Source organism: Betta splendens, chromosome 17 (genome assembly GCF_900634795.4).
Source record: "Betta splendens chromosome 17, fBetSpl5.4, whole genome shotgun sequence".
Classification (NCBI taxonomy): Eukaryota; Metazoa; Chordata; class Actinopteri; order Anabantiformes; family Osphronemidae; genus Betta; species Betta splendens.
In genome coordinates, this window is record NC_040897.2 from 9956327 (window position 1) to 9982021 (window position 25695).

At 47.6% G+C, this 25695-nt stretch overlaps 1 protein-coding gene, 1 long non-coding RNA gene and 1 pseudogene across 7 annotated transcripts in view; 1 reads left to right on the plus strand and 2 right to left on the minus strand.

Annotated features, from left to right (window-relative positions):
* Positions 1-129: 129 nt before the first annotated feature.
* Positions 130-5354, minus strand: LOC129603304 (uncharacterized). Its single transcript, XR_008693070.1, has 3 exons — positions 5241-5354; positions 4499-4640; positions 130-265 (listed from the first exon to the last, which is right to left on the minus strand). It is a non-coding gene; the product is annotated as an uncharacterized LOC129603304 (long non-coding RNA).
* On the plus strand, positions 4721-9570 carry LOC114845129 (histamine H3 receptor-like; annotated as a pseudogene).
* Positions 9571-15615: 6045 nt separating this feature from the next.
* LOC114844886 (zinc finger protein 521-like) overlaps positions 15616-25695 on the minus strand; it is an 86035-nt gene continuing 75955 nt past the window's right edge. For all 6 annotated transcript variants that reach the window (XM_029132554.3, XM_029132553.3, XM_029132559.2 and 3 more), the window contains one exon: positions 15616-17083. In XM_029132554.3, the coding sequence (XP_028988387.1) occupies positions 17054-17083 (30 nt within the window). In that variant the 3' untranslated portion in view covers positions 15616-17053. The remainder of the gene's footprint in view (positions 17084-25695) is intronic.

Consider the following 25695-nt stretch of genomic DNA (forward strand, 5'->3'; position numbering starts at 1 on the left):
GCCGTCCCCATCACTCCACACCCTCTGGCACTGTAATGGTTTCATCATCCCCGGTGACATCTTTAGGGACTTGCGTCGTTCCGCTGATTGTTTCGGCACCGGCATCATATCGCAGCAGCAGCAGGACAATCTCCTTTAAGGGCCCACAGCAGAGAAAATCTGACTCTAACCTGATTTTGTTGAAAAGCTTGAAGGTCCAAAGTAAGAGGTCAGACGGAGAAGCACCCGCCTCAGAGACAGGGAACGATCCGGATGGGAATAATGTCTGGGAAAATAGAGTTATTTGTTATTGGACCCAACACAACCGACCACATTGTTATCTACACATAGTGAAAATAAGAAAGGACTTGCTTCTTCAAATAATCACTACAGTATCATGACCCAAATGACTTCATGCTTTCATACCTGGCCTTGATGTTTTTAAATGAATGAATGAGTCACGAGAGCCGAGTTCTTCATTCGTGCACTAGATGGAAGCATTTGCCACCAGCTGATCGTATGTTAGACCTGGGTTTCGATCACTCAGCCACAGTACTTGTGCTTCACAAGCCACATCTTGTTCGCCATGTCTTTTAAAGGTCATTCATCCTAAACGTTTCGACCTCATTATTTTGAAAATATGACATTTGTTGGAACTTGCACAATTGAGCTGTGTTTAAAAAGATTGTCCAAACGGATCAAGTGGAAACGTTTCTTGTTTAGTCACGAGTAGAGACTGAGGTGTGTATGTGTGTGTGTCTGTGTGCATGCGGGTATGTATCAGATTATTAATAAAATTCGTTATAATAACGCAGCTGAGCCGTTGCCATGGAGACGGCACATTACAAATAGCCTTTAACCGAGATGACACCTCAGTCTTTGCTTAAGGCTGATCAAGGGAAACGTGTATGTTCTTATTAGAAAGCTGTCAGGTTCTTTTTACTATGTGAAAAAAAAGTGTGAAGAGTGAAAACAGTGGCTGTGGTAACATGTAAAAACTAAAACAGCTCCTCACAGTAGGACAGTAGGACATCACCCACAAACCAGACTTTCTACCTTTCACACCAGTGGAGTCACTGAAACCACAAATGACCCAAAGCTGTAAAACGTGGACGATTAATTGTTGCATGTGTGAATGGTGTATTTGTATCCTGAAAAATGGTGAAGCAGTTAAACCTGGAACAGCAGAGAATTGGAGGGTTTGGTCAGTTCACTCTCATAAAAAGTCATAAAAGTGAAAAAGCTCTATGAATAATAACACTAATAATATGAATAAAGAAATGCTTGCTAATCTTTAAATATCTTGCCTGAAATCCTGACTTCCTGTAACACACTGCTGTGTTTGTGTCGAGAAGCTGCGTGATCAGCTTCTCTTTGAGTCCGAGATCTCACTCTTAGAGCTTTAATAAACTCAGAGGCCTTCACCTTATAATGTGGGACCATTAGTGTGGGTGAGCAGACTTGTCTCAGTCTGATAATGGTAATGATGTCTGATAATAGACACAGATGAGACCGTACATAACTCATGACACACCACGCATATTATTTATACCATGCTTTAAAGTTTTATTTTATTCTTTTGGATCCTCTTATTGCATCGTATTAATGCTGGGTAGCGACGGTGCAGATTTAACCTGGGAGACGTTTAAGCGTCACACAAGTCTAAAAGCCTGTTCATTAATTCTGTGGAGATGTTGTTCCTTCATGTGGAGCCTTCCTGGCTCAGTTATGCGCTGCCTGCCAGGTATGCTTGTTTACATTTACTGATCCTGTGTGCATATGAATATTTTAATACACAGTGTGTATGTGCAGCGCACGTCCTTAGTCTGTAGATTTTTGTGTATTTGGACAAATTGGCGATGGATTTAATGATAGTGGTGTGGAATAAGAAGTAAAAATCGCAACTAGGGTGCCGTGTATTTGCTGGTTGGTCTGAAAGTTGACCCAAAGTTGATGCTACAATTGAGAGAGTGTATTTATGTTACTGATTGACTCTCAACTATGTATTTGAAGTAAAGTCTAATTGGTTTTATAATGAGTACAAGCATCATTTATGGAATTCATATATTGTCATTAAGATAAATTCTGTCTCGTGGCAGATTAAACATGTGATACACCAGCTCAAACCCCCACCACAGGTGCTTACATTGTGCTTTTTTCAAAACAGAAACTAGAACTGACCAGAGAACAACCCAAAATGTGGCACGTAACCAGAAAAAACAAGAAGCAAACAACAGCACTACAAGCGATTACCAGGGAAATAACCTCAAACAGTGTTGTGCAAGACGGCAGAAGTCCCCAAACTTCAGCAATTGTTCCTGCTGGTGTTATTTGAACAGGGAAGTTCACCTCCGTTCTCTGGCAGATACGCAAAGCAACTCTTCATTCATTCTTAAATTAATCTCAAAAGCCCCAGAAATGATCACAGAACAAGTGAAGAAGAACATGCTCGAAGTGGCGTCAAAGGGCAGTTTTAGCCTGCAGAATAATTTTAGACCCTTAAAGTGCAGTAGGAGGCGTTTTTACAGGAAGTGTGTCTCTCAGAACCAAATTTTGCACGATTTGCATGTTGTGTATGCGTGCACACACACGCACGCACACACACACACACCCAGGCACGCACGCACAGCACTACAGTTATTTGGAAAGTTGACCACAGATCTTGAGCCACATCTGAGGCACGATGAACCCTTGATGTTAATCTGCAGCAACACATTTAAACATAAGTGGTTCATGTTAACAGGACATCGCGTGCAAAAGGAAGTCATGGCAGTTTGTCAGTCATTGCGGAGATGCTTATTCTTATGTCTGTCTTTTGCACAATCCTTTCTGCCCCCTGCTCACTGCTTCCTACTATTTGGCCAGATCATCCAATAGCCTTTATTTGTCAACATACAGTATATGATCCAGTCATTATTCTCACTGACATGGTTGATTACAGCCGTTTGGAAGTTCATCATTGCAGACATTAATCAAAGTGTTTTCATCAGATCAGGTCTAGTGAGTGAAAGCAGCAGACTGGTCTAGTTCCTACTAATTACCAGGCCAATTATTGTAAGCTGTCACAGTTCTTAAGCAACGGCCTGGACCGCGTGTGCTCCAGAGCGTAATCCCTCACAAATGACAAGATAATGGAGCCAAAGAGAGGCCACTGCTTCAAAAGGAGCCAGGAGATAGAATCCCCAGCAGGGACGTTTCAGGGACGGTCAGAGAAAGACAATGAGCGGGAGGAAGGTATTAGGGACTAAAGTACAGCTTGTATTCCCTTCACATAGAGCCCAGAGCCGGCGAGAGGCTGATTTGACTTTGACTCGCAGGGCTTGTTAAAGTGATGGACTCCAAAGGAAACAGGTCTGAGAAGTTATTCTTTTAATGAATTATGCTTTTTTAACCAAAGCTTTAAAACTCCATTATGAAGACAATAACCAACCCCCTAATTACTGTATCGTCTACTGTGTTGTTGGATGGTTCATTCTGATGAGTCACGCATACATATGTATAGTGTTCGCTTCCTCCTATAGGGCAATGGTATGTTTACTGTATGACGTGATTCCTCCTCCCTCATTGGCTGTTCTGTGGCCCTCTGCAGCCAATGGCGACCCACCAGGATGTATATTAGGACTAGGATGCTGTGCCTCTGGGCCTCTTGGCCGCCCTGCTTCTGGTGCTGCTTCTCTGTTTGCTATTGACATAACCATGGCAACCAGTCTTTTGGTCTTAATTAAACTTCTAATCGCTCAACTCAACTCGAGACCCTAATTATGTTAAGCCGGTAAAATCTTACACTGTGTTTGGAGAGGTTCATTTTTGGAAAGTACATAACAAAGTGTATTTCAAAATTCTTATAGCATATTTACATAGTTATGTAACGCAACCACAGCTTCCATAGAAGGATGTCATAATCGAATGCTAGAAAAGCAAGCGTAAAAACAAAGCCAGGGCTGCGTGCAGGTCATATTTTTCCAATTTGGCAAATAGAAAAAAGCACGACTCTCAGAGGAAGTTGAGTCACGGCAGCCGGACATTCCCTCTTTGAGTCGGATCGTTCTTGCTGATCGTCAGCAAGAAGAGGGAAACGCATTTGCCATGAGTCAGCGCCCAGATAACCTGACCTGGCCGATGGATAATCTTCACACACCACGGCATCAGCCTTTTGCCAACGGTTCCCGAGGTAAACGCCAGCACCCTTCGCGGCGCGAGCAGCTTTGCCAAACTGAGAGCTCCAGCGCTCATAAGTGATTAGCGCGTGTGGCAGACGGGGGGGGGTTCCTGTGTTCAGCTGTTTGAAGATTGGAGAGCGGACCCAGCAGACACCAGGAACAACACCTGAGATCCGGGAAACAGCTGAGGCGCCGTCAGCCTCTCGCGCCCCTGGTACACGAGCCAAGCTTTAAGGAGGAACACTGTCTGCATCATTGTTCAAATCAAGATTTAAAAGATTATGCTTCTATTTAAAAAAAAAAAGGCTGATTCGCCCCATTAGTGACTTCAACGCCTCGGCTTCCTATGTAACTCTCACCTTCTGTAGACTGGTTCTGTTTTGTGCTGTAGCTGCGACATTCTTTCATTCCGGCTGTTCTTTCTCTGCGACCACAACTGAGAAGCTGACAGAACGGCATCGCAGCGTAACTTAGGCCTCCGCGCCCTCACATCCGCTGCACCTGTACATAAACAACACGAGAACCACAACATTTTATCCTCAGCGGTCATTTTGAAGACTATCAAGCTACGTGGCATTCACATTGGAACAGAAACCTCCCTGGTCCTGACGTCCTGCAGCACATGAGCGCCTCCTTTCATCACACAGTACACGCCTTTACCTCCTGCTCATCAGCCTCTTTTCCCGCGATCTACTGTACAAACAGCCCCGTTTGCAGCATTCAGTTGCAGGTTGCCTGAGCTTTAACCTGCTACAGTATGTGACAACCTGCCTTCCGCTCTCTTGCAGTCTGAGCCTTTGATTCTCTTTTGGTGGAAACCAATGCCCGTTTCTGCCTTTGGTCCTCGTAACCTCTGTTGGACCTTTTGTCTGTCTTTGACCCCTACTGTGTTATTCCTTTGATAAAATAAAAGATTTAAACTACTGCCGGTGTCAGTGTCAGAGATTGAGATCGAGGCTGGTATAAGTGAAACCCGTGTGTTTCTCTTAAATGGCTCTTGGAGACATTTTAAAACTCTTCAATTTCACTTATGTGATGCAATGTTAACATGCGTAAGCCAATCTGAGGTTATTTGGAGAAGTGAGCGTGAAGTTACCCCACCTCATAAATGCACGTTCATCTGGTGTCCAGGCAGACTTTGTGGTGACGGCTGGGAGCTCACGTGTAGATTTTTATAACCGTCGCGTTCTCAACAGGAAACCGAAGCGTTCACATGATATATGGGACAGTTTGATGCACTGTAGTGCTGCTTGAGTGCGTTGAGCTGCTGAGGATTTCCTTCTGCCGAGTCGCTGACCTCGCTCCAGGACCATGTCGGAGGAGCAACCGGACTCGAACTCCAGCGCGCACCATGTTGACGATGGCGACAGCGACGGCTTCACAGGAGCTGCGTTTTGGATTCTGCTGGTGTTGATGGTGACTTTGGCACTGGTCATATTTCTGGGCAATGCACTGGTCATTTTGGCCTTTAAGGTGGAAAAGAGTTTGAGAAGACAGTGCAATTACTACTTCCTCAATCTGGCAATTTCAGATATTTTAGTAGGTGAGTCCAACTTTTAAATGATTATTATTCTTTTGTTTAATAATTAATTTTTTATGTCTGCTTTTATAGTTATACTTCCTACAGCAAGTATCACACACACACACACACACACACACACACACACACACACACACACACACACACACACACACACACACACACACACACACACACACACATCTTAAAATCTATGAATAGATACCATTACAAAATTATATTCAAATTTCATACATTCTGAAGTTCAGATATATAATTATATGAGGGACTGTGCGCCGCTGATTTTAAATCTGTTTCCTGAACCTTATTCTTCAGGGGCGGTCAGCATCCCATTCTACATCCCCTACATCCTCACCGGCAGATGGACGCTGGGACGAGGCCTGTGTAAGATGTGGCTGGTCGTGGACTACCTACTTGCCTCTGCATCGACTTTCAACATTGTCCTCATCAGCTACGACCGCTACCATTCAGTCACCAGAGCGGTGAGTGAAGCGTCCTCTGCCTTTAAGAATGAACTCAAACTGCTTTTTTTCAGTTTTACAGTCAAACCTGAGGCCACTTTTCACTTAGACAGAACTTACGAGTTGACATTTAAAAGAAGGTTTTAATGTCAGATGTTAAAACCATCCAAATGTTCACTGTTTGGAGCCTTGGCCTTAATTCCTGACTGGTGAGTCTCTGAGGTCGTTGACAGGCCGCTACCACCTTATTCCCCCATATGTGCCCAGCTGCAGGGGTTAATCATGGCCGACCTATTCAGGCCCGCTGCCACCCCCAATTATAGTCTTTTCCCACGATGAAATTAAAACAGTCACATATCAACTTGAGGACCGACTTGACTTTGGGAAGCTGACGTTACTGCCCAGCATTATTTCTGTGTGTTTTCTCCTCTCGTTACTGTAGCTTCCATTTCCACGCATCTGCAGCCGTTGGCCTCATTGTAGCCTTTGTTGAGGCTGATCTGTGCATCAGCTGGGTGACTGTGTGCTCATCCCCAAGTGTGTTAACTCCAAGGTGGGATGAGGTTTGGCTCAGCAGACAAAGGGAGTGTTTTCCTTTCCAAGCACTTAACATCAGAGCCATGAATACAAATAACACCAGAGACAGAGGGCCTCTTCTTTAATTAGCTGGCTTTGATCATAGGCGTCCTCCTCCGTGGCCTGGTCCCTCCAAACTGCAGAGATCAATGACGGCAGGAACAACCGAGCAGCATTTTCCTGAAAGCTTCGAGTCTGAAAGACAATGACTTACCAACAGCTAACTTTGTCTCAGTTAGTCTTTGAAAACAATACAAGGAGTCAGATTTAGGGTTAACATTAGCATTAACATCCACTAAGTGTTAGTTGTGCTTCACTAAAGGGGATAATTGTTAGAATATTTGTTCCCTTTGGCTAAAAAGTATCATAATAATGATAAGAATATGAAGAGGATTTATCTCGTGATCATTTGTTTTGTCAGCTTTTACAGTATGTCAGTTTATTACAGTACATAAAAAAATCTTTGAAAAAAACATTTTGAAAAAGAATTAGGTTTAGATTAATAGACTGGCTTAGCATTACTATTTTTCCACACTAATAGCAAAATGCACCAATTAAATCATATTGCTATAAACCTAATTATTTTTGCCTGATTTGTGAATTGATTTATTTTTTTGCATTTATTCATTTTGTATGTATGTATTTACAGATAAGCTTCCGTGCCAGACAGAGCATGACTCGTCAAGCCATAATGAAGATGGCTGCCGTCTGGGTTCTGGCCTTTGCGCTGTATGGGCCGGCTATTATATTCTGGGAGCTGGCGACGGGGAAGAGCGACGTGGCGCTGGATCACTGCGAGGTGGACTTTTTCAACTCGTGGATCTACCTGCTGAGCGGCGCCGCGGTGGAGTTCTTCTTCCCCCTAGTCTCCGTCACGTTCTTCAACGTCAGCATTTACCTCAACATACGCAGGAGGCGGTTCAAGACCAAGCCTCACATTCAGGTGAACGAGCCGTCCTCCACCCAGGGGGACAGCGTCACGCTGGACTCGCAGATCTCTGCTGCTAGCATGGGGAAACTGGACCAGGCGGCCACCAAGCCTCAGCCCACCCGTCTGTCCAGGGACAGGAAGGTTGCCAGGTCCCTGGCCATCATCGTGTGTGCCTTCGGCATCTGCTGGGGGCCGTACATTCTCCTCACCATCATCCGTGCTGTCTGCAAACCATGCGTCAATAGTGACTTGTACGAGTTTTCGTTCTGGCTCCTGTGGCTCAACTCGGCCATCAACCCCTTCCTGTACCCGCTTTGCCACAGCAGCTTCCGCAAGGCCTTCGCCAAGATTCTCTGTGGAAAGCGGCGGAGCGCTGCCTCCGTGCTCAGCTCTGCACCATGATGGATGGAAGTGGTCCAACGAACACGTTTCAGACTCTGTGTCGTGGATGATGCTCACGAGCTGAGGGCTCTCCTCTTCAGTTTGAGAGAAGGGGGAACTGTCATTCCATATGTGAATCTGTCTGACCTCAGAACAATGTTCCACTTTCACAACTGTGGCCCAGAGGCGGTGGAGTTCCTGTATCTTGTTCATACTGTACATGACATTCTTGTCTTCCATTTTTTTTTATTTCTGGAGGTATTTGTGAGCTCGTGCTGCGATTTTCAATGAAGTCCACGGTCTTTAAGAACACAGTATAGCGTCTTTACAGGTGCAGTCTGAGAGGCTCTGAGTCTCTAGGATGCAATTTTTATGTTACTGACCTGTTGCCAAATAAGTGCTTTATCTGTTTCTTGTTAGTAACAGTAATTTTTCCATCCTGTTGCTGCCCATGTCCCAACATACTGTATGTGCTGCTGCAATCAATTCATTAAGTTATTCTATTTCTTATAAGAATGTGTTTATTAAATATTTGCTATTTGTTTGTATTTTTAATGTAAATATGTGTTAAATATTGTTTATAAAGTTTTTTTATAATCGTTTTAAAACACATATCATAATAGTGCTTTAATTATTTGGCCTTTAAATTATTACTATTGTGTATTGTACAGTAAGTTGACTTGTTCATCATATGACTCCATAGTTCACCATTGTGTTGGTTGGAAGTAGACCTGGCCAGCAGTGCCAGGAAGGGATGTGACATAATATGTATTGTAATGTGTTACTTTGTATGCTGAGGAACATGTGAAGAAATGCATTAGTAATCTTTGGAATCCCTGCTTTTCATTATGCAACAGAACGATGGACAGAGAGCGTCAGTAGTTGCTGCTGTGACGTCCTTCATCTGTAAAACAGATCACTATCACCCTCTGCTGTCAGAAGTGTTACAGCTCACCACAACTGAAGCCCAGTGATGTGCGCTCACTAGCGCAATATTAATTAAACCCAGTCTCCCTCTTTTACTCAGCAGTAGCACATCTAATTATTCCTCCGTGTCTTTGGGTAAATCCATGAAATCAAACTAGACAACAGCAGGTTTTCTTAGTTTAATGACGAAAATAGTAAAAATTGTTTTTACAAACAATCTCTTTCCATGCCTCATATTGAATTTAATGCACCAGCAGGTGTAAACACCCTGGTCGACCACTAGATGTCACCATTAACCTTCACAGCTTCCTGTGTGCGGCACTAGCGTAAAGCTTTCATCCATCATGGAGCGAAGCCTGTCTCTTTATTGTTTGTGTATTTATTATCATTTGAATATGTTTTACTGAGCACAATCAAGGGCTGTAACCAAATATCCAAAGGTCTTTAAAAGAGGATGCTTCTCACTCAGGGTATTTTTATTTGCAGGTGTCGCGTCATAATTTCATGTTTCAGCTTGTCTTATACTTCATCAAATTACATATATATTTTTAATGCACTGTTTTCTGCCTTGATGTGTCAAGTAATACAAAAAAAACAATAAAGTCAATTATTGCATTTTTTTAAGTGATATGAATTAAACACGACTTAACACGACTTCTGGCCGATCAGACAGAAGGGAATGACTAAAACAAATCATCTGCGGATTGCACTGTGAATGGCTGCATTACGCTGCACTGGCTGTCTACCTGATGGCTAACTGGGTCAGTGCCAAGTGCCAAGTGGCTTTTGTTTGATGTGCAGATGAAATGCTGAGAGTGCAATACCATATCTGTATTGTTCCCTAACCTGTGCGTGTTTGATTTGATGGATTAAATGAGTTCTTTCCAGATGTGGACTTATTAGACCTGTAATTACGCCGTCGTGTTAGATAGCGGGGTTGCGGTTGCAGGTGTCCCGGTCCCACAGGGGACTTGCATTGCTCAAATTGTTACTGTTGCCCATGTGCACATCTGGGCCCCCAGTCAGGTGCTGGGAATAAGGGCACAGCTGCAGGGCCTCTGCTCCCTTTGCCTGTGGTGTGGTGGCGGTGGTGGGGGACACAAACACGCCTCTGACCAAAGGGGGACACATTTCCCCTGGGAGGACAGAACTGCATCTATCAGCAGAACGGGTCCGTTCCACGGCGTGTCTCGGTGCTTGCATGGCGCACGGTCGTATTAGGAGGAGCTACGCTATCGATTGAGTTGATGGACTGAAATGTCACAGCACGTAAGCGAGGCTGCAACGTGCATGATGCCAGCTCAAACTGGTTGAGGGCAGAAAACGTTACCACCGCAAACACACCGGCCTTGATGTCTGGGATCCTACACCGTGTATCTAAAAGCTGTGACCCCAAATGGAGCACACCTGTGCCCTTTAAGTTTATAGAGCACCATTAGCAGAGACTTAGTCAGAAGGGAATGGGGGCGAGGGGGGGGGCTATATATGTTTCCCAGGAGATTCCTGCATAGTTGCACTCCTGCTTGTTTCCCTTCAGCGCTTGGGTGCAATGACTAACGCTGAAACCTTTTTGTTGCTGAACCGGGCGACACCTCGCCCCTAAACAATAGACAATAAAAGCTGACAGATGTAGAAAGAAACAGCTGCAACGTTTGTCGGCAGGAGGAAACAAAAGACAGCGGCCTGCCAGGACTCTAACAGCGAGGCAGCGGCCGCCGCGATGGTCCGCCGCGGCATTCTGAAGCTCGGAACGGGAGAGTGGACCAGCCCAGAAAGACCAGACCACTTTATTTCCCAGTCTGTCGCATCACTTAGTCTACATTTTCATCCCGTGTAGTCTCCTCACTTTCTCAGCTAACTAAATGTAAACCACAGTTAATATTTTATGAGCTACACGCTCAAAAAGAAAAAAAAAACTATTTCTGTTTGATTTTTTTTTTGCCTTTTTCCGTTCTTCCGCTTTTCCCTCTGCTTTTTCCTGCAGTGTACTTCCTGACTAGAGATTAAATAATTCCATTGGAATCCTCTTAGGATGGGTTCCCAGCACTTGGCAATTAAACAATTACATTTAATCAGCATGGGGCGACGCTTCAAGTCACCCTCATTTCAGACGTTGATTAAAAGCAATTCTGCAGTGGTTATTGCTGTCGACTTTGGAAACGGCGGTTCACTTAGGTTTACTACATCTGCGGGGTCAGGCTGGATAGCAATATGGCAGGTTCAGTGTTCGTCGGGAGCTGTATCTGCCTCTAGTGTGTAAAAGAGTAATGGCAGACTTTATATTGTCCCTTATGTCAGAGCTACAGTAGTTAGATTACTTAGAGGCATTTTGACCCCACAGCAAAAAGGACTCAACGCACAATGGAATAGGAAGAGTGAGGGGCATTAAGACATGCATGAGGGAGTCCACATCCTGCATGGGTGCGATTTAAATATAATATATGCATGTGCTCACGCGCCGCATTTCCTGTTTCCTCGTTTGATACCGCGCTTTAAGTGGAAGAACGCTACGCGTCGCGCTCTCCGGCCCTATACGCTGATGAGTTGTGATGGATCGCCGACCCCCTGCCGCGAAACCCAGGTGCCCCTGTTTCACGAGGAGCCCCGCTGGCTCTCCAGCCCTCTTAATTAGCGGCTTCCGTCAGCTGGCACCCAGGCCTTCCAGCGCCACCAGCGCCCGGCCGACCGCTGCTGAAGGACTCCAGTTCCGTCCAGACCTCGTCCGCTCGTCTAACAGATGGACACGTGCCCGCGCATCCGGGTGAGGTTTCTCCCAACCTGTAAATCATCCAGTACCGTCGCAGCATCTGGAAGTAGCAGAACACACTGGAGGCTCTGGTTCGTAAGGGCGGCGAGTGTTAGTCTCAGTTGCAGATACGCTGTAACAAGACATTGATGATTTTTATATGATGAAGTCAAATATAGATAAAAGATTTTACCAGGGCTTGAATGCGCCTTTTTCCTGCTGTAGTATCGAGGCAGCGCTCTAACAATGACACTCTGCTAATGACATTCCCCTAGTAACTTCTTGCCTCCATGAATCTCGAGGGGGAAAACGCTACAAAAAGTGATAATTACATGAAATATACATAGAGAATAAAGGGAGCATGTTTACATAACCAGGCCCATAAATATCTGACTGAGAAGACATTGTTCTCAACTCCTTTTAAGCTGATCTCCCAGGGATGCCATTTTAATGACATGATGGTTTAAAGAGATGCTGCTCCATCTCGTTCCATATTTAATTAACTTTTGCTTTTCTGACGCAGAGGAAAAACAGAATAAAGAACGCGTGATAGAGACAAACACACACGATAGCGAGGAGACAATAACAAATAGCTGCGAGAACAGAGGGGGGAGGTGGGGGGGTGGGGGGAGAACATGAGCGGAGACCTTGTCATGCTTTTGTGAGCTGTTTACAATACAAGAGATGCAAATGGAGGAAGGAGGGGTGAGAGCGCGAGGCTGGGAGACGACATGGGTGAGGGAGGACGGTGGGGGAGGACGCAGGCGAAATGGACGGGATCAAATTGTGCAAAACAAAATAAAGGAATGCAAGTGGAGCAGCAGGGGAATACCAGGAGAAGGAGGCCCCTTGTTTCCCATGGGCCTCCATAATGGAGCATTTTTACTTAATCACCAATGAGCAAAGAAGACAAACGTGAACCTGGAAACGCCGTAAATAAGCAAATTAAAGACGAGCAGGAATAGAACAGAATAAAGCGTCTCTGGCCTCCTTCTCCGCAGCGTTTGTCTGCCATGTGCTCATTAAATAAACACATGACAGATGTGAGCAGATTATGTCACGTCGGCGCCAACAGACGCGTTCGCGCGAGCGCCTCGTTCGCTTCGTTCCGAACTGTCGTGAAAAAAAAAAACAAAAAACAACAACGCACGGGCGGAAGCCGTTAGCGACGCGCTAAACGGGCGACGGGGCTGCACGCGTGGTGCATCGCACCCACTGAACCAAAGCGTTTGACCTGGTTACGATCCATTAAAATCATCAAACCAATAAACTTGTGTTTGGGCACCGAGACGCACGGGAGTCGGAGGGGAACTCGGCGAGTCCTTCTCTCTCCGGGAACGTGTTTTCCATTTCTACTGTCAGCTGCATTATTGATATTTTCTTCTCTTCTCGCGTCTTGTTAGACTTCCCTTGTCCTCGGCGTATCACGCCGGCCACATTGGTTATGGAGCCTGGAGAGCCGCAGTGAATCTGACCCCACCTGCTCTATATTTTATTGCTTGGTGTTTAATACATTTTTGAAAATACACCCCCCCCAACCACCACCACCACCACCACCATCCTTGTGTTGGAAAAAAAAAAACGCTGTGCCTTGTCTATTTCAAGTGTCTGTCTTGATGAGGCAGAGGCAGATGACTGCGGGGGGAAACTCACCTTCAGCTCCCCCACATCAGGAGACGGGGGGTGGGGGGGGGGGGGGGGTATCATTAGGAGGGGCTACAGAGGGGACAAAAGTGTGAATGTGTTTGTCTATTTTTTTTTTCACGCTTGGTGACAGACTGGCGACTCGACTTGCCCGGGTTGGCGGAAAAGTCCCCTCGAGACCCGGAACAGGACAAACGGTTCGGAAAATGACCCAATAGGTGAAAACCTCACATTTCCCACACGCAGTTCGTCAATCGAGTAACTTCCGCTTACGCTTTTTCCACCGGTATTTGGACAATCGGCAGATAAACGCAGTAAGCAGTTGCGAAGGCCCTATTGCTCGACCCATTACCGCTGTGGCACAGCTCCATACTGGGGTCGAGGCGTCCATTTTGCTGACACAGTTCTGAAGTGAAAAGATGGCTCTGTGGATGCGAGGAGCCCGGTGTGTGAGATTGGGTTACCCCCAGACGCTCCCAGCGGATCTGCCGGCCAAATGGATCTGGATCTCATGCCTGGGTGCACATATTGAATGCCATAAGAGGTCTCTGAGGTCTCCTTCGGCGAGATGAATGCGCAGCCTAACAATGTGGAGTTTGCACCAAACTAAATTTTTTTTTTCCTTTCGCGCCAAAGCGGAGGACGCCGGGACGCGGGGGACGCGGCGCCGGCGCTCGGACGGGATGAAGTGGCCCTTTTTTAGCTTCCTGCTGCACGGGTTCAGCGGAATCTCATAATGCTTTAATAAAGTCCAAACGCAAGCTGCCAACGTCCCTCCGGAGGATATTGATATTGGGCTGTCAAATTAAAAACACAAAAACACAGAGTGCCATTTTGCACACGTCCTGGGCGCGAAAACCCACTAACAAACATCTGGCCCGACTGCCCAGTTTGACGGAGGCCCGGCCGTGCGCTCAGCGGCACCGGGCGCCGCTTGTGTTGAGGCTGTGTCCGGGTGACGACACCGTGGAGGACGGGCCGGGCGAAGCCATCCATTCTGCTGCTTTCTGATGGAGCAACACTTGGGGGCCGTGTAATTATGCTGCTTTAAACGAACCCCAGAGGATGCTCCTGCCAAAGCGCCCACAAAGTCTCACACACTTGGGCGAGTGTCAGGAATGCAGCGCTTGCGTCTGCATTCGCGTGTGTAGCCGTGTGTGTTTTGCTGCTTAGGCTGGCATTAAAAGGGAGGCCACAGTGGTTCTGATACGCCTCACAAGTGAATTTAATTAAATCATAAATATGAGCTGGAGGCCGCCACCCAATTTAATGTAATGGATGATGTGGGCCAGTCCATCTCTGGCAAAGCAAAGTTCTGGACCCGTTCAAATGCCCTTGAAGCTTATTAAAAGTGGCTGGCACAGGGAGATACTAGCAAAGTTGTTTAATGGATGCCCAGCTTGCGTTCAGTATGACAGTTAACGCTGGGCCGTACCACCTCTGATGTGGACCAGGGGTTCTGCCTCTGTTTGGGAAGGGGTTTCGCTGCAGGAGGCCTCGTCCATTCTTTGCCCTGTTCTTATTGGAATAATGCAATAAAACTAATCCCAACACGTACACATGAGATGTCATGGATGAAATAAGAGAATTCATCCAGCTTCAAGCTTCAGAAAAGTCAGAAGCATCAGAAAATTGTCCTATTTCTGTTTGACTAGCCATAAAACACATGTCGACCCACTCCTCTTTATTCCATACAAGCGGGTTTAAAGTAATTTGTTTTTGGAGTATAACCTAGTTAAAATGCAACGAATGCAGCGCTGAGGCTTTTCAAAACAAAACCGAGAGCTTCGACAAATGTTATGCCGCTCGCGTGTCACCGCTGATGAATCATTCGCCGGGACAGACAGATGTTGTTGCATGGGTTCGGTCCCATTCGGCAAAGGCAGGGGAATCTTTTCCACGGTCCCCCGGAGTGCTGGAGGCTCCCTAAATAGACCCAGCACAAGGGTGTGCAGAATGGGACCGCACAGGGTGATGGGTAATGGAGTCATTAATAACACAGACCTCCCTCAAGATGCTCAGATGTTCGTTAGCGAGAGCCACGAGGGAGCGGGGAAAAATAGCATGCGATCTGATACAATGGAAAAAGGAGGTGTAAGGCGTTGATGGCGTTTATGATGTCATAGGTCTGGTTTATTGGGTTAATTGTAGACACACACACACACACACACATACACACACACACACACACACACACACACACAGACACACACAGACACACACACACACACACACGCTCTTAGAAAAGTAATAAAGGGACACTGAAGCCATTTCTTCATACAGTTTTTAATATTTTCCATCACATGTGCAACACAAAAAAATGAGCTCTGCCAAATACAGAGCTCCTTATTTGTACAATACATTTTAATAACATCAGATATAACTGTCCTTTTGCTGCAGGAGATGGTGGTTTCCTGTAAACCGTGTACGAACAATTCTCAATCAAAATGTCAAAACATTAAAGTTTCATACAAAAGTGCATCTCAGGTTCAATGAATGCAAAACATTTACATGACAGGATGGTTTCACTCGGTGCGTGGCTTCCAGCTTTAGCAGAGCGCGATGGGACACGGCGAGAGGAGACGAGAGCAGAAGCAGGGCACTCTCCAGGAGAGCCAGGGATGGAGTTTTGTAACTACAGTATATCCCCGAGACAGACTGAAAGCGCGTTCAGCCTTCCTGACCCCAAATCCAAGCGGACTTACGCTCTCATAGTGAAAAAAAAGAGATGTGATAACATAAAAAATATTCCAGTAATCTCCAGGCTTGGTTGAGCAGTAAACATTAACAACAGAAATGTACAGGTTGAGTCAGTGGGCTGGAGATTTCCCCATGCTCTGAGAGCCACGTGGGACCTTCACGCCTCTGTTCACGAGCCAGCCAGAGGAACTAGCCTTTCCCAAATCTGTGTCACTGCGTTTGCATATATCAGCATCCTGTCCCGTTTTTTTTTTTTTTTTCCTGCTCTCTCTCTCTATTGTCGCTTCTCCGTCGTCTTCTTCTATTTTTTTGTCTCGTCTGAACTCCGGAGCAGGCGGCGCGGATTAGTCCGCGCTCTCAGCTGGTCCTCTGGCGGCGGCCATGTTAACGACGGACACACAAACAAGATCTCAGCCCGTGCTGGTGAAGCGAGCTCCTCCACCCCGTAATGACTGGCCGCGGGGGGACGCGCGGCGCAGTGGGAGTGGCACTGATGAAAAGGGATCCTCCTGACAACACTTTCCGGCTCCTAGAGCTTCCCACACCCTCGGCGGCACCCTGTTTCTCCTTTACACAACGGGCTGAATTCCATCTGATTTGATGTGACCATTTCATTAATCTTTTTTTTTTTTTTTTTTTCCACGTCTCTTTATCGGACAAACATTTCGAACTGTACATTGGCAAATACTGTATAAGATTGCAATATAGCTGTAGTTAAGCAACACATGGAGAATTCTATGTACAAACAAGTTGGCTTCTTCTTTATTTTCGAAATAATGGTCAGTAACGAACAAAGGGGGCTCTTTTATGGTCTCCCCCCCCTTATTTCTTTTATTTTCTTAGCTTTTCTCTTTTCTTGCTGTGGCACGGTTCCTTGTGGTGTAACTGAATCGAAAGTTCAGTGCAAGACAGTCAGTGGGAAACGGCGCTGACGGTAATTGGTGGTCAGGCATTATTCTCCGCATCATGTGATCCTTGTTCTCGGTCACGGCGCTGATCTCTGCCACGTTAGCTGCTGTGCTGAGTCAACGTGTGGTTCTGCCGAGACACAAAAAAGAAACGGGGGAAACATTATGATCACATAGGTCTGTCAGCGTTTGATTTCTTTCTTTCCTTTTTGCTCCTTCAATAAACAAACGTTTGTCATGTTCCATAACAAGAACGCTCTTTACAATTTAATCTACAGTGTAAATGTTGAGGCTGACAGAGGTTGTGTTTTGATGATCTTGACATTTGAACGTCATCGTTATCCGGGTCCAATTAACACACAGGAGCAAAATCTGTGTGGATCAATAGTAGTTGGCTTTGGGATTAAGCGTAGTTAAGTCCCGGTTTAATGCAAAAGACAGATAACATCCCATGTCTCTCAATCAAAGCCTGTGTCCATGGAAACGAATCTACAGTATACCAGGTGCACTGATGGAATATCATCCGTGGACCCAGCCTTTATTTTCTGCCTCCATGTGCTGAATGTCCTGCACATGTACAAAGCAAAAAAAAAAAAAAGAAAAATACTGCAGGTGAGGCTGCTGATGGTTTGAAATGCTGCACTTATTTAAATAGGCGCACAATGCGCCGCGGCCGGGCAGCACGCCGACAATATCGCCGCGTTTCGCTGTATCTCCCAAATTTATGCGGGCACACACACAGACCGTAGAGAGTGGTTGTAGTGGGGCAGCTGTGCCAGGTTCTTTAAAGAGAGTGTGGACCAGGGGGTGTGTAACTGGTGTCCCTGGTGGGCTGAATCCAGGTCATCTTTTGAAGTGACTGCTAATCCCTTTAATGCAAACTACATGCCCCACTTGCTGCGCTCTGTTTAAAACACGGCCTTGGACTCTCTAAACTGGCATGGAGCACGCACACCTGTCACAGAGTCATCAACACACGCGCGCACGCACGCGGGCGCACGCACCTGAGCACACGCGTGCATTTAGGCCCCGCCCGTCCTGTGTGAGACGCCGTTTAGTAGTTTGGAAGGAGACAATGGAAAATGATTACTGCGACCTCGGCGAGGGCTTACCCAGGCTGTCACCATCAGTCTTGCTGCTGCCGGACCCCTGGGGCAGCGCTGGGAGACGACCATTAGGCCCCCGTGCGTTCCCTCCCAGCCTCTTTACCCTCCCGGCTGCCTCCATATAAAGCGTTTAAACACCTCACCAGCTTTGCTTTCAGCCGGGGCGATTGCTCCCCGACAGGTGGGGTAATAAGCTGTTTGACGGGGAGCAGGAGTCTGACCCCTGGAAGGGTTCGCGTGGCTCGCCGGGGCCCTGCTCTCCCCTTTTTTAAAGAGGCGGCCCCCGGACAGCTCCTCTGCCTCCTTCGCTCCTCTCTGGCTGAAATAAAGCTCCTTTAAGTGAGTCTGGGAGGAGACTCCCCACGGGACACTCTCGCTCCCTCTCGCCGCACCTCACCTCCTCCCCCACCTCGCACGCCACCAACCCCTCCCCTCCCCCGGTGAAGACATCCTCTGCGTTGCTGAGGAGGGACAGGAGCACGGCAACCTTATTAATGAATGCGGCCCATTACCCGTCAGCCTGGCTCCTCTGCGACTCCCACAAGCCCCTGCAGTACGTGACTTCAAATGGCAGGATATTGACACGGGGAGAGCAAAGCGACTAGGGCTGCGTTTGTGTGTGTGTGTGTGTGTGTGTGTGTGTGTGTGTGTGTGTGTGTGTGTGGGTGTGTGTGTGTGTGCGTGTGTGTGTGTGTGTGGCGGAAGGAGAGAGAAACAGAGAGAAAATTTGTGCTCAACTGAGTGTGCAGGCCTTTGTGTGAGTGTGTCTAGGTGTGTGTATGTGTGTGTCTGTGGACCCCAAAGGAACGTGGCTCCTTGGATATAATGTAGGGCTCGTAACAGCTATTAGAGGGGAAAATAACCCCTCTGGGGAACGCGCCCCCCCCCTCCGAATGTCCCAGCTCTGCCTGACACACACTGCATTCTACCTTTTCCTTAAACATGCCAGGAGTTTTCTCACCGAGGGCTTTTTCAAGGACGGTGTTAAACGACTTCAGTGGCTGTGGCATCCATGCAGACTAAAGGGAAATAGAGGAAAGGGGGGGTGGGGGGTGGCTATGTTAAAAGAAAATGAAACTGATACCTTTATCTCTGTGGATGCCGAACTCCACTGAGTCTCTGTAAACTGCTCTGCGTGTGAGAGGAGGGAGGGGAAGGGGACGGTGGGGTGTGTGTGTGTGTGTGGGGGGGGGGGGGGGTCTGTAAAAATTCACTTCCCAATCCTCATCCCTGTCAAGTTTTTCAGGTGCACCTCTGCTGGCTGGTACAGCGGCCGCCTCCGAACGTCAAGGAGAATACGAGACATCAGTCCACATCTCGCACAAGAAAGTGTCCAGAATGTCCGGCACCCTGTCTGGAAGGATGTCACTAATGGTGTCACGCCAAAATCACCGCAATTTAGGATTAGATGCCCTCCATTAAGCCTTTTAGCTCTCATCCGACTCCCCCCCCCACCCCTCCCCCCGTCCACCGCCGTCCTATTCCCCCTGAAACTCCGCCGTTCCCCTCCATCCATTTCCTTTCCTTCTATCCGACCCTTAATCTCCTCCTCGATCCCTTCAACCACCTGCTGGCCACGCAGGCCCGCTGCAGGGCTCCGCTACCAGCAGCGTTCAGGTAAACCATAGCAGTCAATTCTCCACTAAATTAAATTTCGCTCCGATCAATAATGCGCACCCACCTCTCCCTTATGAAGCCGGGCGGCGCTGGCTGGAAGCGAGCCCCTTCGCCGCTCTCCCATTCTCTCGCCGGCTCCGTGCCACCGTTAAGGCACCGCTTTCATCTGATTACATCACCCCACTGCAACGCCCCCAGGGGTGGTGGAAGAGGAGGGAGAACACCCGGCGGGGGTCCCGTGTACCCATGCAAACAGGTGCAACACGTCTGAGGGGTTTAGCGCCACTGCAGCGGGGGAGAAAACGGGCCGAGAAGAAAACGGGGAACGATTGTGGAAGAGCTCGGAGCGAGAAAGCACCGGGAGGCGGCGCCGCTGATTTATTAACTAATCATTCTTTATGTCGTTCCCCATTGCTCCGCTCTTCATCGATAGCATCCGGTCTGAGGCAACGGAGGCGCATCTCTTACATCAGCGCTGCAGAGGGAAGGCTACCGGACCCCTCTGCCTTTCATCTCATCGCGCTGTATTAAAGGCGATCTCGGCATTGTCCAACATCACAGAGACGGCATGTAAAGCTTGAGTCGCGACGCCAACGCTGCTGTTAATGCGGCGTTGTTTCTGCTAATACCCGCGTTGAGTGCGCTGTCTGCTACCCGGCATATGTCAGAAAACACTGGCTTCAACGAATGGTTGGAACGGATTGAGCAACAACTTTTTTTTTTTTTTACTTTTTAAGACTTGGCCTTTTCGAGGCTCTACAAACAAATAGAGTAGTTAAAAGTCGTTTAAGTTGTGCCCATTGCAAACTTGCTTGGCATTTTACATCACTACATTAACAAAGACTTGAAAAAAATCCATGAATATAATAGTCAATATACTGTAATAATGTTGTAATTACCTACTATAACAAATAGCATTAGTTTAATATTATTAATCTAAGTATTCTAAACATCCTATAGAACTAGTTACAATAGAACAACCTGCGTCCTATTTAGTCTATCTTTAATCTAAATGCAGAGGCAGAGTCTTAGCTCCAAGCTTTGATAAAACTCTCAGTCTCTGCTGAGTTTCTCTCCTACCCAGCACGGCTGACGCACAGTCTGCATACAGTAGCTGCTCCTGGAGCGCGGGGCGCGCGCACAACACCGCAGAGACCCGTGCACGGCCGTAGTCATCGCTCAGGAGTTTAATTAACACGTACGAGAACGTCGGCAAGTGGCACCCGGAGCAAAGGACCTGGCGGGCGTTTCCCCCGCAGCTCCCGGCTGAAAGGAGCGGCGGTGGGAGAAGACCCGATGACCAGTGGACTTCAGCACCTCAGCGGTTATTCTGAGAAAAATCTATCGCGACGCTGTTCCCCGGTTGTTCAAAACAGCTGCGGAGAAAGACGAGAGCGCTGCTTTCTGCTGCGCCCAGTATCGACTCGCCCCTCCGCTTGTGCGTTCACCACTGTTGACCGGTTCACTGGGGGAGCGATCCTTCCCCGCGCTGACCTCAGGCCAGTCCTGCTACTACTACAGCCAATGAGGGACGCAATCAAATAAATAAATAATACCGCGGTTGGCATTCTCCACAGTCATCACTTATCAGGCCGCGGGGAGGGCTGACCCTAAACACTGTTGTGCCACGGCCGGCCTCGTCTCCATGGTAACAGACTGTCGTGTTTGAAGTGAGGTGCCCGGGGAGCCGTGGTCTTACAGGAGCAGCACTGACAACAGCGATAGATTCTAATGTCTTCCATGTGTGTCATTTTGCCTCCAGCCACATTCGCACCAAGTGCCAGTAAAATATAAATAATAAATCCATAATAGTCGCAATGCTTTGATTAGACGTCTGACTATTGCAACCAAATACTTCTAAGGTGTAACCGGAGATGACGGACCACCCTTTTTGTGGGCCGGTGCTTTGTAGCTCCAAATGATACTCATTACCCTGTCTAAGTAGACAAGTGAATGGTACTGGAAACACACTATGCGGTGATCCCGCTGTTTGACTGAGGTAGCAAAACAACTGCACAACTGCTGTGTTATTATGGGGCCTCATTAAGTGAGGAGAGAGTGGGAGACGGGGAGAGGAGGAGAAGGGAAGGCAATAGAGAGAGGGCCAGCGAGAGGCAGAGCAAAGAGAGGAAGGGAAGAAGAACACAAGAGAGCGATAGAAACTGTATTGTGAGGTGATAGCAACACACAGATGCCTTTGCAACCAAAATGAAGACTATGACTAAAGAACCCAATTAAGGGCTTTCTTAGGGGAGCCATCTTGGGAGGGGGATGGGCCTTGGTGGGACATGAGCCCTGGGCTACATCCTCTAATTAGACAGAGCGAGGGGGGAGGATCTCTGCCTGTCACTGGGAGGGAGATGGGGTCCATGGGGTTCCACATGTCAGTCCCAGAAACAAAACACAATTACTCTCACATTTAACCACTTCAGTCAGAGACAGACTTTGACTAGGGATGCTACCAAACACCCCCCCCCCCCCCCCTTTTTCTCTCTCTCTTTCTCCTCGCTGCTTCTAGATATGCCACTTCACAAACGTGGAGATTTTTTGAGGCCTACATTTTCTCCGGCGCTACTGTACGAGGCGATGCGCTTTCCCACGGCGCCGGAGCAGCGAATCCACAAAACAAGCTTTTAATCGACCGGCGATTGGTGTCATTCAACAACGCTTTCCAAACCTGAAGAGTTAAATTACTTTGACGCGGCAACGACGCGTGGATATGAAAATCGAGAGGGAATAATTGTTCTAATGCTGTTTATTTTGGCCTCCGACGCATTTTGTTGCCATCAGCAGCACGAGAGACACTTGAAAATCAATCCGCTACAGAGCGGAAATTAAACCTGTAGTGAGTTTCCAGAGAAGGCGCTTAAAATGGCGTTTATCAAAGTTGCAGAAAAAGTCAACCAAGAAAAGTAGAGGAGAGACGTTCGGGGGAAGAGATCCGGTGATGGATTCGAGCACAGCACACCAAGTGTCTCCTCTTTGTTTGGATTTAACTTTCCCCAGTGGTGCAACAGAGGAAAGAGGAAAAAGAACAGCTCAAAGGCTTCTGGGAGTTTTTGTCATGTCTCCCTCCAGACAATGTGTTTGCATGCACATATCAGACCCTGGGAGAGATGAAGACAAAGACAAATACATACGGCGCACGCAAAAATGCGTACACACAAACACAATGAGAGAGAGAAAATCCTCCCAGGATCATTAGGTCTGTCACGCTGTCTAATTCTGATACACCTACAAAAGTAGAACAGCACTATTGTGATACATCACTAGTCATCTAAGGGCCTATGTCCCCGTTTACAGTGCTGAGCAGCGCGTGTACAGTTGTACACAATTATAAATAAGCTTAAATATTAATGACGGCCTCACAAGCAGCTGTTTTCTCCCCCCCCCCTCCCCAATTCATTGTTCTTTTATTTTGTAGTGCAACTTTTTTTGAAACGGTGACAGAATTCGGAGCACCTGGGGTGATGAAGAAGAAAACAAGTTGTCATATGAAAGGGAAGAGAAAATGTATATATGCGACTTTCAAAAGCATGAAGGGCTGTCACATTTGGCAGATCAAGACGTGGCGTTTGAGAGACGCTCGGGGACGAGCGCTTTGCGGCGACATGTTTGGGACGCGGGGCAGTTCGGGTGTTTCCGGGGGCATGTTTTAAAAACTCACAAAATGAGACGAAAGCTAAAATGGAACTTCTCGGGGATTATATCTTCGCGTTTGAAGCCGAGGAGCGCCATCACAAGCATATTTTTTTTTAACAGCCATCATTCATACGATAAATTTCACTGTTTCTAAGCATTATAATAAAATTATACGAGGCCTTAAACTGACTGAAGACATTTTATGTTGTACAGGTTTCCTGCGCTTGTTTTCTCCTGGGCTCTGCCGCTCCCTCCCTCTCTTCTCTCCCACTGTCCGTCTCCACCTCTTTTTTAATTTTTTTCTTCCTTGCTATTTTCTCAGACGGACGTTATGACACGCGTGGCTGTTTACGGTGACCCGGTGACCGCGGCGCCTATAAATATGCTTAATTAAAACAGCGGAATTGGTCGCAGCTTGGCAATAATGGCTATCACACGGGGAGAGGGGGAATCTCATTTGTGCGGAGAAGTAGAACATGATGCAAACGTGCGGCTTGTCACTTTCAGCACTCATTAAGGCCGGTGGATTGTCTTTGAAGGAATCCTTTTAAAAGACACTGCAATTAAGGTACTTGTCCTGCGGGCGTCTGAGGAGCGGGAGAAGTCACACAGTACCTCCGTCCTCTCACGCCGCCGCACAACTTAACACCAGACTCGCAATCTCGTGTCACTTCCAAGAAACGATAATGAAATTGGAACGACGGCGGGAACGAAGGGCGGCCCGGCTTAAAAGGGAGCCAGGGAATCTGGCGCGCGACGTGTCATCTTCGGTCTTCAATCCCATTGTCTTCGTCTTTGGAGGAATCGGGATCAGTGGGAGCGAAGGCTCCGACTGCAGCCCGACCCGGGGCGTCGCGCCGCTGGAGGGGCCCGAACTTGTGCGCTTCCTCGCAAATGAACTGCACTCAGAGAAATGTCAGATTTAAGCTGTGGCTAATACTCCGCATCCATCAGTTAATGAATCTGCCTAATTAATCCAGCCTAGGAGCATTGTCAGTGGCTCCCTTCCTCCTGTGAAAGCTACTGTATCTGCAGCTACTGCGAAGGGGAAAAGGGAAGTGCATTATTAAGTTTTGCACTGCAGCGCTGCCTTCACAAGAACCCAGGGACGTTCTCCCTCATAAGGAGTCAGATGTTTTTAAAATGTGAGGACAGCGGCTCGTATTTGGCTGGAAGTATATACTGCGGTGAAGCTGCGTCTCGCAGTCGCTCCAAGGGTGGGCAGCAGTCGAGGGTCAAAGAGAGCACTGCACAGCCGGCCTGCTTGCCCTCCCCATCAGCACCTCATGAAATATCTAGACGTTGCTCCATATTTTAATGGAGTAAGGGAGAGGGATATGCAGGGCAGAGGCTGTGTGAGCGTGTGTGATGGTGGAGGAGAGTCCTCTGGAGAGTTCTGAGGGGAACGGTGGTCCATGCATCTCAGTGCTTACTTTTTTTTGTCTGTGAAAGAAAGAGGATGGAGAGAAATGGAAGGAGGGGAGAGAGTGGGAGTGAGGAGATAATTCTCCTCTGGAATCTGGATTCTGGGGCACACAGGCCCAGGAGTCAGTCAATCTGGCTGGTCTGAGGGGGGCGGCCGGGCGGGGGGTCCTAGGAGGGCTGATTAGACGGATGCTCTCCCATCATCCATCTCGACAGGCTGGCGAAAATTGGCTAGCCCCTCGCAGGGTAGAGTTCACGGGGGGAGGCGGTGGGGGAGGATGTGGAGCAGTGCACTGGATACCTGTCACAGCCTTTGGTCTGTTTCAGGATCTCAGCAGCAAATTAATAAAATATTGTTCCTGCTTCCCTTTACCTGCCGTGGCAGCTCTCCCTCTCGCCGCTCCTTCTCCCAGCTTGCACTGGCCCTTTGACCCCTCCGACTACTGTGAGAGATGAGGAGCCCAGGCAGCCGGCGAGTGGGCCAGAGTGTCAGGGAGAAACAGGGAGAAACTCCAAACTCGAGACCCGGCGAAGGGGGAGAGCTTCCACTTCTCTCGCTGCTGGAAGACAGCTCCACTTCAGACAGACTGACAAACGACTGCCCCGTGTCAGTGAGATATTTTGAAGTGTGATGCATGGGAAATGGCAACTGCAAACAAACAACAACTAAAAACAAGACTCCAACCTGCAATATTTGTTGAAGGCTTTAACTATAGATAGTGGAAAAGGCAAATGTAACATTACTAAGTTCAGGAGGTGCATCCACCCACGAAACACCCCCAAAGTTGGGAAAGCTTCAAGTTGGTCACAGCATGAATACCTACAGTAGTGGATGCGATGGAGCCAGTACTGCATGTGCACTTGTAGCTATACGTAGTATCACATATATGTGAAGGAGCGTGAGCACGGTCTCACAGGACTGCCTTTAAAGCATGGCACAGGTTGAGCATAA